Source organism: Filicampus tigris, chromosome 1, assembly GCF_054856515.1.
Source record: "Filicampus tigris isolate MCC_2025a chromosome 1, RoL_Ftig_1.0, whole genome shotgun sequence".
Taxonomy (NCBI): Eukaryota; Metazoa; Chordata; class Actinopteri; order Syngnathiformes; family Syngnathidae; genus Filicampus; species Filicampus tigris.
The window spans coordinates 13,593,854-13,610,318 of record NC_141217.1 but is presented as its reverse complement, the minus strand read 5'-3'; the positions used below and the strand labels follow the sequence as shown (position 1 = coordinate 13,610,318).

Genomic DNA, 16,465 nt, shown 5'->3' with positions numbered 1-16,465 from the left:
AAATCTTCAAACTTGGTTGGCTTGAAGATAAAGTTGGATTTACGTTGCAGGTCCAAGTGCACAATTCTGTACGTAGCGTAACGCCTACGACATTTGTTTGACGGTCTATCTGCATGCACTGTTCAAATGACACATCACATTCAGGGAAGGCATGAAATATCGTGCATACATTAATAAATAATTCAACAAGTGTCGTGACAACATGGAAGCAAACGATAACAAATATTAAACATTACCTTGCATTGCACTGGCTCTTCAGTCCTATTGATTTAAATGAAGGTTAACCTCCGCATCACTGCACATTATTTAATAGCGGACAAACATCTAATATACATAGGTTTTCGCTGTAGTTTAGATCAGTAATTCCCAACCGGCGTGCCATTGTACACTACTGGGAAATTACCCAATATCACTTCAGTTGTCATCTTCCACCTTTTGTTTCACTAATCTCTTTTTCCCACAAATGTCACCATTCATTTCATTGTGGGAAAAAAATAGTAAATTTAACCTAAGGAAAAAAAGCTTCAAACAATTTCTCCTTGGAGTGTTTAGATCAGGGGATGTCGCTAGTACGGGTCAACTGTGGCCTTACGAAGCAATTTGAGACTCTTTTGGTGTTAAAGGGGGGGAAATCAACCCAAACACATTTTTTTCAAGAATATGTTCCCAGCAGGCCCAATAGTAGAAACACGGCATTCTGATTAATATTGTGAATGTGGAATATGAGTTAAGCAGCAAAATCCACCCATTTTTAGCCATTTCAGGGGGCGGCCATTTTGACACTTCTGTCCACTGAAAATGACATCATTTGAATAAGTTGAATATGTGGGAAGTAGGAAATTTGGGTGTGTTGAAAAGTTTAACAATGTGAGTTGAATGAGCTGAATGTTGGGAATTTCAAATTGGAATGATGTAAATGTGAAATGGTGAGCATGCCAATGGGAAAGAATGGTAAAATTGTGTGTTTTTTTTAAGGGTGAATGACTTGAATGTTTGGCAAGTAGGATATTGCGGTGTGTTGAAAAGCTTTGCCAATATGAGTTGAATGAGATCAATGATGTGAATTTCAAATTGGAATCGTTTAAATATGAAATGTTGAATCTGCCAATGGGAAAAAATGGTGGAATTTTGTGTTTTTTTAAGGGTGAATAAGTTATATAATATGTGCGACTTAGGAAATTTGGGTGTTGAAAAGTTTAACAATGTGAGTTGAATGAGCTGAATGTTGTAAATTTCAAATTGAAATGATGTAAAAGTGAAATGTTGAATGTGCAATTGGGAATGAATGGTGATTTTTTTTGCGTTTTGTTTTAAGGGTGAATAAGTTTAATTTTTGGGAAGTAGGAATTGTGCGTGTGTTGAAAAGCTTTACCAATGTGAGTTGAATGAGATGAATGTTGTGAATTTGAAATTGGAATGGAGTAAATGTGAAATGTTGAATGTGCCATTGGAAATGAATGTTTTTTGGGGGGGTTGGAAAATGTAAAATTGGGGAAGATTTGAAGATTTGTGAAACAAGAAAAAATGGTACCCCGGAACGCATGAATTTTCTGAGTGTTTTGAAACCCGAATAGAGTCAATCAGATGAAAAATGTGGAAGTAGACGCACACCAAAAAAGTGGTCACACAATTATAGATTGCGCTGGATTATTGATGACAGAATAAACAATGTGCTATTACTAAAACTGCTCAGGGCTCGGGTAATGAACAATCACGGCTCAGCTTCAGAAAACAGGTGAGCTGTGATTGGTTGTTACCTGAGACCTGAGCAACTGTGATGTCATTTTCAGTCAACAGAAGTGACAAAATGGCTGCCCCGTGAGATGGCTATATATAGCACATTTCATACACATCTGTGCTTCGCTGAGGAGAAATAAGTCAAGATCAAAGGTCATGATGATTAATCAACAGTGACTTGTTAACTAGTGATTTAACACTGAATAGAGTTAGCCTTGCAGAGGTATCAGAGACGCTGGTTTGTTCAGAGGTTGACAAAGCTATACTATCAGGATTGTCGCTCCAGACTTATTTCTTCTCATTTCTCTGGATAACTTTGTGAAATGCGCTATACAAATAGTATTGTATTGTATTGTATTGTATTGAACATGTAATCGCAGCGATAGGAAAAGCATTCTCAAATTCCTTAGTTTCAAAGGGCCCTGACATTCTGTAGACAAGCAACGCTGATATTACAGTACAGTGTTAATTCTTAGATGCATAAGTGGGGTTCAAGTTTATTTATTTATTTGTTTTTTTGCAATGTTTGTAATTTTAATAAATTTGTATCATTTACAACAATTTTTTTTTCAAGAGTATGTTCTATGTAGGCCCAGTAGTTGAAACAAGGCATTCTCATTAATATTGCATTTGTTGAATATGAGTTAAGCAGTAAAATCTATCCATCTCTGGGGGCGGCCATTTTGTCACTTCTGTTGACTGAAAATGACATCACAGTGGCTCAGGGCTCAGATAACAACCAATCATGGCTCAGCTTCAGAAAACAGGTCAGCCCTGATTGGGCCTTACATGAGCCCTGAGCAACTGTGATGTAATTTTCAGTCGACAGAAGTGACAAAATGGCCGCCCCGTGAGATGGCTAAAAAGGGGTGGATTTTTCTGCTTAACTCATATTCCTCAAACGCAATATTAATCAGAATGCCGTGTTTCAAAAAGTGGGCCTGCTGGGAACATATCCTTGAAAAAAATATGTTTGGGTTAACTTCCACTTTAAGGGCTATGCAAATAAACGTGACTTGATCTCAGTTCTCATTTCGATTTTTTGCTCACATCCAATGAATATACAAAATTCTTCAGTGATAACAATTTTCTTTTCAGGTCTATTCAGCTATTCCTTTTTAGTCTTCTTTTTCTTTTACTTCTTCTGCACCATTTAGTCGTCATTGGCTATGGTCAGTCAAGATAAACGTTCAGGCTTATCACTAATAAATGAAGGAATCTGTGTCAGCATAAGAAAGGTGTTTTTTTTTGTTTTTTTTAGCTTTTCTTCAAAATCTTCAAACTTGGTTGACTCACATAAAGTTGGATTTACATTGCAGATTCAAGTGCACCATTGTGTACGCACTGTAATGCCTATATGACATTTGTTCCTATCTATCTGTTCTATTTATCTGTTCTGTTTCCATGTACTGTTCAGGTGACACATCGCATTTAGGGAATACATGAAACATCTCACATATATACATAAATAATTACACAAGTGTCGACTCCAGGCCGTGACAACATGGAAGTAAGTGATAGTACAAATATTGAACAACTAATAAACATACGTTTTTGCTGGAGCGTACATCAGTAGTTCACAACCGGCGTGCCATGGTAGAATTGTGGGAAATTACTGAATATCACTTAATTTTTCAAAATAACAAGTATTTATCCATTACAAATATATCTTGATTCAATAAGATTTCACTCTGAGTAAGTCAATGTGTGAGTAAATTGAGGTGTGATCCTCATTAATATAAATTTTTGTCTGGTGGCGTGCCATGAAATTTTTCTAATGTAAAATGGGTGCCTCGGTTTAATCAGGTCTGGAGAAGCTGGTTGAGATAATGTTTGTATTTGTGTTGTTCAGCCAGACACAGGTACTTATAACCGGAGGTGGGCATTCAATCTGACCGACGGACCGGTCCGTCTATCCATCTATGATGGACGCCCGTTTGACTTTAACTTTAAAAAAGAGACGGATTAAGCATAGACAAAAGTGGATTTTGGTCCGTCTGTGTAATCATAGCTAACGTGGTCAAGTTTGAACGAACCTCACAGTCCATTATTGACGGGCGACCGTTTTGCTGAAGAGAGACGGAAACGCGAGCCAGACTGCATTGACTCTATATGTACAGCAGGTGGCGGTATGCACCAAAGAGAGAATCATTAGTTTCTCAGGCTGACCCTCTATTATCCAAACCGCTTATCCAAGAAGTATAATAGTACTAGTAGATTTGAAAACAGAGAGAGTTTTACAGAAGTTCTTGTGAGTTTAGTTTTACATTTCTATGTTTATTTTTGGAAAGAGTGGGGCTAGGAGGTTGTGAAATTGTATTCTTCAGGCCCACACACCATTTCACAAGGTGGCAGTCAGTTGTTTGCCAACCGCTAAAGACAGAAGTAGAAGGAGAAGATGATGATGGTGATGATGATGATGATGATTATGAAGAAGAAGATGAAAAGGGAAAAGGGAAGAAAAACATTCATTTATTGTAATTTCTGCTTTATTCCGGTTTGTAAGGATTAGAAGCATTTTATTCCACCAGGATTGTACCTTTGGAAAAAATGTGACACGGAATTCTGGTTAAGGGGCGGCGGCATAATGTGACCATTAATGTATAACATTGACGGCAAACATTTAGGATCAAACCTATGTAGATATACGCAGTAACATGTGTATATACACATGTATATACACACCAACCTACATCTACATAAAAAATATGAGGAACACTCATTTCGGCCTGTACATAGTACAGAGGAAAAAATACTCTAAGTAAGTGACAGTGCTGCAGTGCTGTAGTGAAATGTAAGGAACAGCATTGGATAAAAATAAAACTAGACTAACAGTAGTGGGGAATGTTGAGTATTGCACGGTATTACAGTAGTGGGGAATATTGGGTATTGCACGGTATTTCTCCAGTGCTTTCAACACCATCCAGCCCACCCTACTGGGAGACAAGCTGGAGCGGGCGGGGGTGGCCCACCACCTCACCACATGGATCCAGGACTACCTCACAAACCGGCCACAGTATGTGAGGACACAGGACTGTGTGTCTGACGTGCTCCTCTGTAGCACGGGGGCCCCACAGGGAACTTGTCTTGGCTCCCTTCCTGTTCACCTTCTACACCTCGGACTTCAACTACAACACCCCTACCTGTCACCTGCAGAAGTTCTCTGACAACTCTGCGATTGTCGGCCTCATCACAGGCGGAGATGATCGGGAGTACAGAGAACTTACTCAGGGTTTTGTGGACTGGTGCCAGCAGAACCGCCTCCTGATCAATGCGGGGAAATTCAAAGAAATGGTGGTGGATTTCGGTAGGCGCCAGCACTCTTCCCCTGCACCAGTGAATATCCGGGGAACAGATGTTGAGAGAGTCTCAACTTACAAGTACCTGGGTGTTCATCTGAACAATAAACTGGACTGGTGCGACAACACAGACGCCCTCTATAGGAAGAGTTGGAGCAGACTCTTCCTACTCAGGAGACTGAGGTCTTTTGGGGTTCAGGGGACACTCCTCAGGAACTTTTATGACTCGGTGGTTGCATCGGTCATCTTCCAGGGAGTGGTCACCTGGGCAGGCGGCGTCTCGGCCCGGGACAAGAAGGGGCTGGACAAACTGGTCAGGAGGGCCGGCTCTGTCCTGGGCTGCTCCCTGGACTCTGTGGGGGACAGGAGGATGTTGGCCAAGCTGTCATCAATGCTGGACAACCCGGACCACCCCCTCCAGGGCATCCTAACAGCACTCCACAGCTCCTTCAGTGACAGACTGTTACACCCTCGCTGTGCAAAGGAGAGATTCCGCCGTTCCTTCTTGCCTGCTGCTGTCAGACTCTAACAAGAACATTGTGTAGTCTCTACAAACTGGCGGACATTAGTGCAATTGTGCAGTCCTGCACCGGAGCTCATATCGTGCAATACCCAATATCCCCCACTACTGTAATACCGTGCAATACTCAACATTCCCCACTACTGTTAGTCTAGTTTTATTTTTATCCAATGCTGTCCCTTACATTTCACCACAGCACTGTACTATGTACAGGCCAAAATGAGTGTTCCTCATACTTTTTATGTAGGTGTATGTTGGTGTGTATATACATGTGTATATACACACATGTTACTGCTTATATTTACATAGGTTTGATCCCGAATGTTTGCTGTCAATGTTATACATTAATGGCTACATTATGCCGCCGTCCCTGTGTGACCTATATCTTTGCTGCTGTAACAATGAAAATTTCCCCACTATGGGATCAATAAAGGCATTCTTATCTTATCTTATCTTGAAAGTTATGCTTCTATTATATAGGCACACACGACTTGTGTCTGCGGTGTTGTCAACTTAGCGACGTTTTCTCTATGTTTAGTGACTTTTCCAATTGTCTTCTAGCAACTATTTTTCCAAAGAAGTGTTCCTAATGTTAGCAACATTCTTATTTCCTGCATGGTGGAGGTAAGTGGGCCAAGAGAATATGGCCTCATAATACTATGCGCAAATATATAGAGTGTTGGGTGTATTATAAGTCATCACTGCATATTATACATTACTGCCAGTAATAGTATACTGTATTTCCCTAGGAACGACTCTGAGCCGGCGGTTGGTACACAAAATGAATGTTCGAATTTTTAATGTGTAAAGCTGCAATTTTAATGGGCGCTTATAATTTTGTTAAAAATGTGTATATCCTAATTATACCAATATATAAGATTTCTACACACGTAGCATTTTATTGAAAAGAGATAATCTGCTTTTTTTTCCCTCAATACATGAAATATAGAATAGAACAAAGCTGACTTTAGTATGTTGGCTTGGCCCTCACCAAGCGTTCCTGTTTCTCAAGTAACCCCTTTGCAAAATTGATTTCCCACCCGTGGTGGAAACCCAGGTGTGTGTCATGCCACGTGGTCGAAAGTGTGTGAAAAATGACGACACAGTTCATTGTGCGAATGAGGAAAGCCACTGAAATAAATGAAACAAAAGAAGGCAATTGGCTCTTTCTCGTTCAACCACCATTCTGTGGTTAAGCAATAAACGCCAAAATTGATGCAAAGGGAAAAGAATAACACTCCAACATATTGCTATGCTTAGAAAAATGCAGTAATTTATTGTAAAGATCCCATTGAAATTAGCTTATCTGAAGCAATCATTAACCAATGAGTACCCGAGAAAGGAAGATTAAATGATACCACGGATGTTGTCTCAAAAAAAGGAAAGATTATTATAGACGATATGAAGGGCTTTCCCTGCTGATTAATGGCAATCTTTTTTCTCCACAGGTTTGCAGCAAACAAATGGGTTTTCCGCAGTGCACTGAATATCATTCCACAATGAGTCTGCAAGAAAACACACAAACAAGGAGTAAGTGTGCCACTTTCACAGAAAATGTAATATATATACAGTACTTTTTAAATTTTATTTCTGCATTAAATAAACATCACTGTATGTCAATACAATATGGAAACACCGATTTTATGAAACATCCAGATCCAGACACTATTTTCCTTCGGAAAAATCGTTAAGTATACATACCAACTGAAGAAATCTCCACACAGTCTTCATTTCCACCGGAGTTGTCAGGCTGGCCGGGAGAAAAGTTTTCGAACTTAAACTTTTCGCCATCGGTCCATAAGAAGTCGTCCTCCTGTAAGACAAAGTCGAATCACGAATCACATCTAAAGCCTGAGCCACAGTGTGGAGCACACGAGACAAATGTCGGGGTATGATTGGGGGTGTTTTGATGTTTAAATAGATTCAATATCAGTTTCGGTCTTTGCTGTATGTTGTGAACACGTGTCAACGTCTTGGTGGCGCTGCAGGACATGTTCCAGGGCACCAGGTTCTCCGCACTTGAAGTCCTAAAACTGCTATGACGATAACACAACTCTACACTCCCTTCCTAAGTGAAGTCTGGAGAACACGTTCGTTTTCTGTGGCAAGAAACACTTCTAGTACACACAAGGGACTGGATTCAATCAGAACTTTTGTACTTGTCAATTTCTCACCAAAATTGCATCATGGAGTCCAACCCAGGTGTTTACGACAGAACCGGCCCCCTCCCGAATCAGCTCAACAACGAGTGCATGTTCCTTGCGGTCGGTGATCGAAACCAGATTCGCATGAAGAGCATTGCAGACCCTCTGATGGGGAAAAACAGAGAAGCAAATGGCCTGCATATAAATAGTTGCACTAGTTGTATTCGCTAATGACGTTGACAGACATTCTAATAGCAGTAAACTGTATACACAATTACGGTGTGAGAGGCTTCCGTACCTCTGCATCTTGAAAGGCCCTGGGATTTTTTTGGAAGATGTAACAGAAGTTGTCCAACTGAGTCCACCCTTTAGGACAGTGATCGTCTGCAACATAATTGTTGGGCATCAAATGATTCTGTCGCAATGTTAAATATCGGTAGGATTTAATCACAGCTACCGACCGTCGTCTTTTTTGGCGTCGGACTTCTGTGAGGATTTCAAAGAAGAAGAGCACCATGTTCAGAGAGCAAAACATCAAGATGAGTTGTGCAGTCATATTTTGACTTACAGCCAGTGCAATGATCCCACAAAGGACAACCAACAGGTAAAGACGTGCCATCTGTGGAATGATTGAGAATGACTCTTTGTTATTGTTTTCTACTGGTTTGGATTTGTGTGGTTAAAAATCAGAATTAGAATTGAACATGTGTAAGAATAAAAAAAAAAATTAAAAGAAAACGTGATCGGAGGGAAAAAAAGCAGGATGCAAAATTGACAAATCTTACCTTTGGAGTCTTGACGCGTGATGCTGAGGATGATGAAGAGCAGCCGCTTTATATGTTCGGTTGACGGTCTGGGAAGGTTACATCTCATGTCACAAGACATCAGCTGACCTCAATGCATTTAAAGCAAGTTAGTCCATGCCGTCTCCAAATTCACACCCAAACAATTTAATAATTAAAAACACAATAAGCAATGCTCTATTGTCCTTGTCGTAAACTGGTCTTGCATCAAAGTGAGTCACCGGTTGTGAATGCTTTTATGTTCTAATTATGTCATTAGGCCGGTCAGTATGCTTTGAAAGAACAATTGGTGGTTTCATGCGAGTTCAATTTTCCCGGGAGTTGATAACCCGTGCTCTAAATTTTCCCCGTGTGTGAGTGTGAATAGTTGTTTGTCTCCGCGTGCCCTGTGATTGGTTGGCAACCGGTTCAGGGTGTGCCACACCTAGTTCCGGAGAGGGCTGGGATAGGCTCCAGCACCCCCGCGACCCTCGTGAGAATAAGCTGTTCAGATAACGGATCAATGGATGTTCATTTTAAGGTCTTGGACCTCGCCCCCCTAATTTTAACCCTCTGGCCCATGAAATTTATGATCAAAAGTTTGAGTTTTTTACATGATATTAGCGGTCGATTTCATTTTATACTTTGGATAGTCCCGTGTTGAAAGAGTGTTATAATTGTTTGTTCAATCAAACAATAAGCAATCATGTGGTTGCCTGTAAAGTTATAGGTTTTAAGATGTTGCTGGGATACAAATTTTTGTGGTTAGGCAAGCCAAAGCAGGGCAACTTTGTTTATATAGCACATTTCATACACATCTGTGCTTCGCTGAGAAGAAATAAATAAAGATTATGGGTCATGATGATGTCATGACATTAATCAACAGTGATTTGTTAACTAGCAATTCAATACTGAAGAGAGTTAGCCTTACACAGGTAATCAGAGATGCTGGTTTGTTCAGAGGATGACAAAGCTATACTAACAGGTTTGTCGCTCTAGCCTTATTTCTTCTCATTTCTTTGGCTAACTTTCTGTCACTTGTAATTGCAGTGATAGGAAAAGCGTCCTCAAATTCCTTAGTTTCAAAGAGCCCTGACATTATTGAGACAAGCAACGCTGATAGTACAGCATATAAATAGTCCCAGAGACCCAGAGCATATCAAACAGTGTTCGATGCATAAGTGGGGTCCAAAATGACCACAAGGCAGTTTTTTTTTTGGCAATGTTTGTGATTTTAATATATTTTTTTATCATTTAATCTAAAATGTATTTCTCAAAAGCACTGCCGTGGACATGAAGTCTTTTTTCATTAGTATCGGATTATTATACTTTTAACGTAATCACATTTTGTGTATTAGTACCATACTTTTCCATATGTGGGATCAAAAATGGAATTTGGTTAAAGGGAAGTCAACCCAAACATATTTTTTTCAAAAATATTTTCCATGTAAGTCCACTAGTTAAAACAAGGCATTCTCATTAATAATACATTTGTGAAATATGAGTTAACCATCTAAAGCTAGCCATCTCTGGGGCCGACCATTTTGTCACTTCTGTCGACTGAAAATGATATCACAGTGGCTCGGGGCTCAGATGACGACCAATCATGGCTCAGCTTCAGAAAACAGGTGAGCTATGATTGGTCGTTACCTGAGCCCTGAGCAATTGTGATGGCATCTTCAGTCAGAAGTGACAAAATGGACACGCCCTAAAATGGCTAAAAATGGGTGGATTTTGCAATATTCCATAATTACAATATTAACCACAGTTTAAATTAGTGGGCCTACAAGAGGAACATATTCTTGAAAAGAATATGTTTCAGTTGACTTCCTCTTTACACCTGCAAACCTTTGAGTTTTATCAACTGTGACTGTCAGGTATACATTTACTGTTGATCCACACATCTAATCCCAGCAGTCTCATCAGCCTGAAGGCAGTAGCACAACAACATACAACTAAGTATTATCATCATTTGTATACCTCATACTGTATATGCACTTTTATATGGTACGAATTCATTTTACACATCCATGAATTCTGTGGGGTGGAAGGGTGGACGACCGGTTAGGTCCTCACAGCGCAGGGGTCGTGCGTTGGAATCCGGGCCTTCCTGTGTGGAATTTGTATGTTCTCCCCGTGCCTGCATGGGTTTTCTTTGGGTACTTTCTGGGTCTCCTCCCACATTTCAAAAACATGCTTGTTAGGTTAATTGAAGGCTCTAAATTGCCCCTAGGTGTGATTGTGAGTGTGGCTGTTTGTTTGTCTCTGTGTGCCCTGCGATTGGCTGGCAACCAGTTCGGGGTGTACCCCGCCTGCTGCCCGGAGACAGCTGGGATAGGCTCCAGCACACCTGTGACCCTCATGGAACATATTTTTAAATGTGAAAGTTTATTTTCGGTTCCATCTGCTGTGATGCGGACTCTGTATCTGTCTGTCGTGGTGAAGAAGGAGCTGAGCCGAAAGGCGAAGCTCTCGATTTACCGATCTATGTTTCTATCCTCACTTATGGGCATTAGCTGTGGGTCATGACCGAAAGAACAAATTCTAGGTTACAAGCGGCCGAAATGGGTTTCCTCCGCAGGGTGTCCGAGCTCTCCCTTAGAGATAGGGTGAGAAGTTCGGCCATCCGGGAGGGACTCAGAGTCGAGCCGCTGCTCCTGCGCGTTGATAAGATAAGATAAGATAAGATAAGAAGGCCTTTATTGATCCCACAGTGGGGAAATTTTCAGTGTTACAGCAGCAAAGATATAGGTCACACAGAGACGGCGGCATAATGTAGCCATTAATGTATAACATTAACGGCAAACATTCAGGATCAGACCTATGTAAATATACGCAGTAACATGTGTATATACACATGTATGTACACACCAAGATACATCTACATAAAAAGTATGAGGAACACTCATTTTAGCCTGTACATAGTACAGAGGAAAAATACTCTTAAGTAAGTGACAGTGCTGTAGTGAAATGTAAGGAACAGCATTGGATAAAAATAAAACTAGACTAAGAGTAGTGGGGAATGTTGGGTATTGCATGATATAAGCCCATGTGCAAGACTGCACAATTGCACTAATGTCCGCCAGTTTGTAGAGACTACACAATGTTCTTGTTAAAGAGTCTGACAGCAGCAGGCAAGAAGGAGCGGCGGAATCTCTCCTTTGCACAGCGAGGGTGTAACAGTCTGTCACTGAAGGAGCTGTGGAGTGCTGTTAGGGTGCCCTGGAGGGGGTGGGCCGGGTTGTCCAGCATTGATGACAGCTTGGCCAACATCCTCCTGTCCCCCACCGAGTCCACAGAGTCCAGGGAGCAGCCCAGGACAGAGCCGGGCCTCCTGACCAGTTTGTCCAGCCGCTTCTTGTCCCGGGCCGAGACGCCGCCTGCCCAGGTGACCACTCCCTGGAAAATGACCGATGCAACCGCCGAGTCATAAAAGTTCCTGAAGCGTGTCCCCTGAACCCCAAAAGACCTCAGTCTCCTGAGTAGGAAGAGTCTGCTCTGACTCTTCCTATAGAGGGCGTCTGTGTTGTCGCTCCAGTCCAGTTTATTGTTCAGACAAACACCCAGGTACTTGTAAGTTGAGACTCTCTCAACATCTGTTCCCCGGATATTCACTGGTGCAGGTGAAGAGTGATGGCACCTACCGAAATCCACCACCATTTCTTTGGATTTCCCCGCATTGATCAGGAGGCGGTTCTGCTGGCACCAGTCCACAATACCCTGAGTAAGTTCTCTGTCCTCCCGATCATCTCCGCCTGTGATGAGGCCGACAATCGCAGAGTCGTCAGAGAACTTCTGCAGGTGACAGGTAGGGGTGCTGTAGTTGAAGTCCAAGGTGTAGAGGGTGAACAGGAAGGGAGCCAAGACAGTTCCCTGCGGGGCCCCCGTGCTACAGAGGAGCATGTCAGACACACAGTCCTGTGTCCTCACATACTGTGGCCGGTTTGTGAGGTAGTCCTGGATCCATGTGGTGAGGTGGTGGGCCACCCCCGCCCGCTCCAGCTTGTCTCCAAATAGGGTGGGCTGGATGGTGTTGAAAGCACTGGAGAAATCAAAGAACATGATCCTCACAGTGCTCCCCGCCTTCTCCAGGTGGGAGAGTGAAGTGTGGAGGAGGTAGATGATGGCATCATCCACATTGATACCAGGCTGGTATGTGAACTGGCAGCGGGTGGGACGTAGACGGTCACCGCGATCACATGACTCAACTCTCGCGGAATGTAGAATGGCCTCATGCCAACAGCTAGCAGCTCAATATCCCTGCTGCAAAGCTGCTCCTTAATCGTGATGTGCCCAGGATTACACCATCTATCGTTCACAAACACAGCCAGCCCTCCTCCTTTCCTCTTTCCACTCTCCAGCGTCCTGTCCGTGCGTATGATTTGGAAGCCGTCCAATTCTACGACCGGCGTTAGCGCTGCTAGCCGCGACTCCGTGAATAGCATCAGGCTAGCCTCCCAGAAGTCCCTCTCATGCCGGGTAAGCGCCGCTAGCTCATCCATCTTGTTGGGGAGGAGCCAGTTGAGGTGGCTCGGGCATCTGATTAGGATGCCTCCTGGACGCCTCCCTGATGAGGTGTTCCGGGCATGTCCTACCGGCAGGAGGCTCCGAGGATGGCCCAGGACACGCTGGAGAGACTGTGTCTCCCGGCTTGCCTGGGAACGCCTTGGGATGCCTCCACAAGAGCTGGAAGATGTGGCTGGGGAGAGGGAAGTCTGGGCTTCCCTGCTCAAGCTGCTGCCTCTGCGACCTGACCTCGGATTAGCGGCGGATAATGGATGCATGGATGGATAGTGTACGTGTGTGTCCACATGTGTGTCCTGCGAGTGGAAGTTGGTTGAAGTTTGTAGACGGAAATGCAAACGGAAGCCCGTTTAAAACGATAGAAGGACCGGCCTATAGGCCATTACTATTTGTTCCGACTGGACAAAAAGGCGGATGGACGGACGGCGGAAGGGTACCCCGGCTGCAGGCAGAAGGCTGTTAAATGGAACGGGAAATTATCATAAAATGCCCAGCTCTGCTTTTGTCCACCTGGAATTGTCAGGCCATATAGAAATGCAGGCTCAACACAGAAACCAACCCCCTCCCCCTGGGAAACAACATTAGTCAGACACAGAACAATCTTCTGGCCAAGGCAAAGCTATGCCATGCCAAACATGAAATAAATCTCTTGTTGACGATAATATAATGAAAATGATAATAACCAAATCGAGGGAAATGTGTTTTGTTTTACTGCATGGAATACATTCATTCTAGTTGGGGCCATTTTTGGAAAAGTGGAGGTTGGTAGGTCATGCGCTTAAGGTTTAACATCCTTCATGGGCCAAGAGGAAGATCGACAGATGGATGGCTGTTTGGAGAGTGCTGGAATGGGTGGTCTCTGATGATTGGTGGATGGCTGATAGGCTTGGCTGAATGATAGGGAGCATTTAGAAGTGAGAAAAATGGGGGTGGAGAAAGTTGGACTCCAACATTGACAAGGTTCTTCATCTTGTCTGTCAAATCCGGGAGAGGGTCATGCAGGGATAACGCAAAGTCTTGTGGTGGTGGTGTTTGGCCAGGTGACGAAGGAGAGACAAAAAAGTCATAAAAGATCTCAGATTTCCCATCAAACCTCAGAATGGATTGTAGTCTAACCTGAAACTAACCACCAACCATTTTAATGCCCTGTAATGCTTCCTGTGTTGCTTGATCAAAAACAGGAAGTATGAGACTAATAGTTGGGTGTGTCATCAATTAAGTTCCACACAAAGCTCAACACCTGGCAAACTCATGGTGGAGTCCATGAGTACAACTGATAAGTGGTAGGGAGCGGGAGAACGAAATGTCCATTATCCATTATCTGTACCGCTTCTCCTCACAAGGGTTGCGGGGCGTGCTGGAGCCTATCCCAGCTGTCTTTGGGCAGTAGGCGGGGGACACCCTGAACTGGTTGCCAGCCAATCGCAGGGCACACGGAGACAAACATCCGCACTCACAATCACACCTAGGGGCAATTTAGAGCATCCAATCAACTTACCATGCATGTTTTTGGAATGTGGGAGGAAACCGGAGTGCCCGGAGAAAACCCACGCAGGCACAGGGAGAACATGCAAACTCCACACAGGGAGGCCGGACCGGGATCGAACCCACCACCTCTGAACTGTGAGGCGGACGTGCTAACCAGTCGACCACCGTGCCGCCAGAGAACGAAATGTTGACAAGTTAAACAGTCACCGCTCACAGTGGGCAAGCAAGAATTTGTGAGGAATGAATGGAATTGCTGTGAACGATTTCTTCCAGAAAAGTATCAAATGAAATCATCCATGAATGTAATATCAAACATAACACACATATTCAGCAAAACAGCCTGCAACAATAATAGCTCGAACCGCATAACGATAGCAACAGAGAAAGAAGGCAAATTGGAGCATTGTCTCAGGCAGTCTTTACAAAGCCTTATTGAACCAAGCCACATTTTACAGTCATTATAAAAATATTACGGCACATGTACCACCAGACAAAAATGTCACATGAACACTAAGATAATGATGATTTGGTCTCCATTTACTCACAAACTGACTTACTCGTGAGCATGTTTAATGAAACACAAAGGTGATTCTCGTAGGAAGTTATTGTTGCATGAATGGCAACAGGTGGATAGACAAGTTTTTATTTTTAATTTTTCCCATGAAATGGAAGAGCACTAAATTGCTCTACCGACATTCACTATACTGTGCAAAGCAGATGCACATAATGAAAAATAGCTTTGGAGCACTTCTCAGGTCAGGTGTGCCATTTATTCCTTTTTTTTTTTTTTCTACTGGTAATACCCAACTGCGGAAATGGATATTCAACAAGTACATCAATTATTATAACATGATCTTGTTTACGCTGGGTGTATTATATAAAATGAATACAAAGCACTTAGTGTCCATCCATGCTGCAATGTGTTGCTCAATTTTAAGGTTGTTTCCAGAGCTGGGCAGTCCGAGTGGGCGTTTGAAGCGTGTCCACAGCGCGTTTGAATAGTAGTTAGCCAGCTAATTGTCTTTAAATAAACCTCTTCCGTTAGCATCTCTCCCGCGACGGCATCGTGCACCTTTTTTGGGGGGGCGAGGGGCGGCGACGGTGATAATTTTTATGAATAAGGCTGGGAGGGTCGAGGTCGGAAGGGGACCCAGGTCAAGGGTGGAGGGTCGCGGCCGGACGGGCAAAAAAGCATCAAGTGCCCAGCTCTGGTTGTTTGGCAACACAACTCATCAAACAATAACCAGGAAACAGATTTTTTTTTTAAATGTGTGGGCGCAGTGCATCATAAGATAAATTGTTTGTCTAATGGCCATTAGTTGCTCACTACTTTTCAAGATGCCCCCGCTGCATCGCGGTTAGGTTATTGCAGCTTCACTCTATCGCGGGTTTTCGTTTGTGACATTAACTAAATCGCTTGCGGGTTTACCTGGCTATTTCGCGAGTTCTTTTGCAATTTTTCTTCCTTCTAAGTCGGACAAGTCAACTTTTGGGGGTGGGTTGTCAAATTAGTTTTGTGACAATGAACATTAGAGCGCATCACCCCCAAAACCTCCATTCCTTCATCGTGGGTGTTTGGAAATACGCTGCAAGCACGCTGCTTCACTCAGACCGTTCGGAAACTCAGGACATTGTTCAAACGTCCCATTGGGTTATTCACAGTCACAGATAGGAAATTCAGGTCCAGAAAGTAAAAACCCTGCCACAGTTTGTCTTGAGCCACAGGTGCTTCTACTCAACTGAGCTTGTTTGCCTTCCAGGTTGAGTAGACACACCTGTGGCTAATGCCAAACTGTGGCAGGGTTTTTTTCTTTCTGGATCTGGATTTCCCATCTCTGTTCACAGTACATCAAGACATGAAGTACCGGAGCCCAGTGCGTCAGGCAGTAGTAAATAGTTGAATCACAAGCTGCTGATTGTAGACCGTGTTCAGAAATTAATGTGGGAGGGAGCACTGTACATGAAGGGCAC

At 43.0% G+C, this 16,465-nt stretch overlaps 1 protein-coding gene across 1 annotated transcript; it reads right to left on the bottom strand.

Annotated features, from left to right (window-relative positions):
• Window positions 1-6,807: 6,807 nt before the first annotated feature.
• Window positions 6,808-8,566, bottom strand: LOC147152871 (ladderlectin-like). The gene is made up of 7 exons (XM_086036357.1): window positions 8,486-8,566; window positions 8,269-8,319; window positions 8,162-8,186; window positions 7,999-8,084; window positions 7,731-7,865; window positions 7,258-7,369; window positions 6,808-7,061 (listed from the first exon to the last, which is right to left on the bottom strand). The coding sequence occupies exons 2-7, from the start codon at window positions 8,317-8,319 to the stop codon at window positions 6,979-6,981; spliced, it is 492 nt and encodes a 163-aa protein (XP_085892483.1). The 5' UTR covers window positions 8,486-8,566; the 3' UTR covers window positions 6,808-6,978.
• Window positions 8,567-16,465: the final 7,899 nt, after the last annotated feature.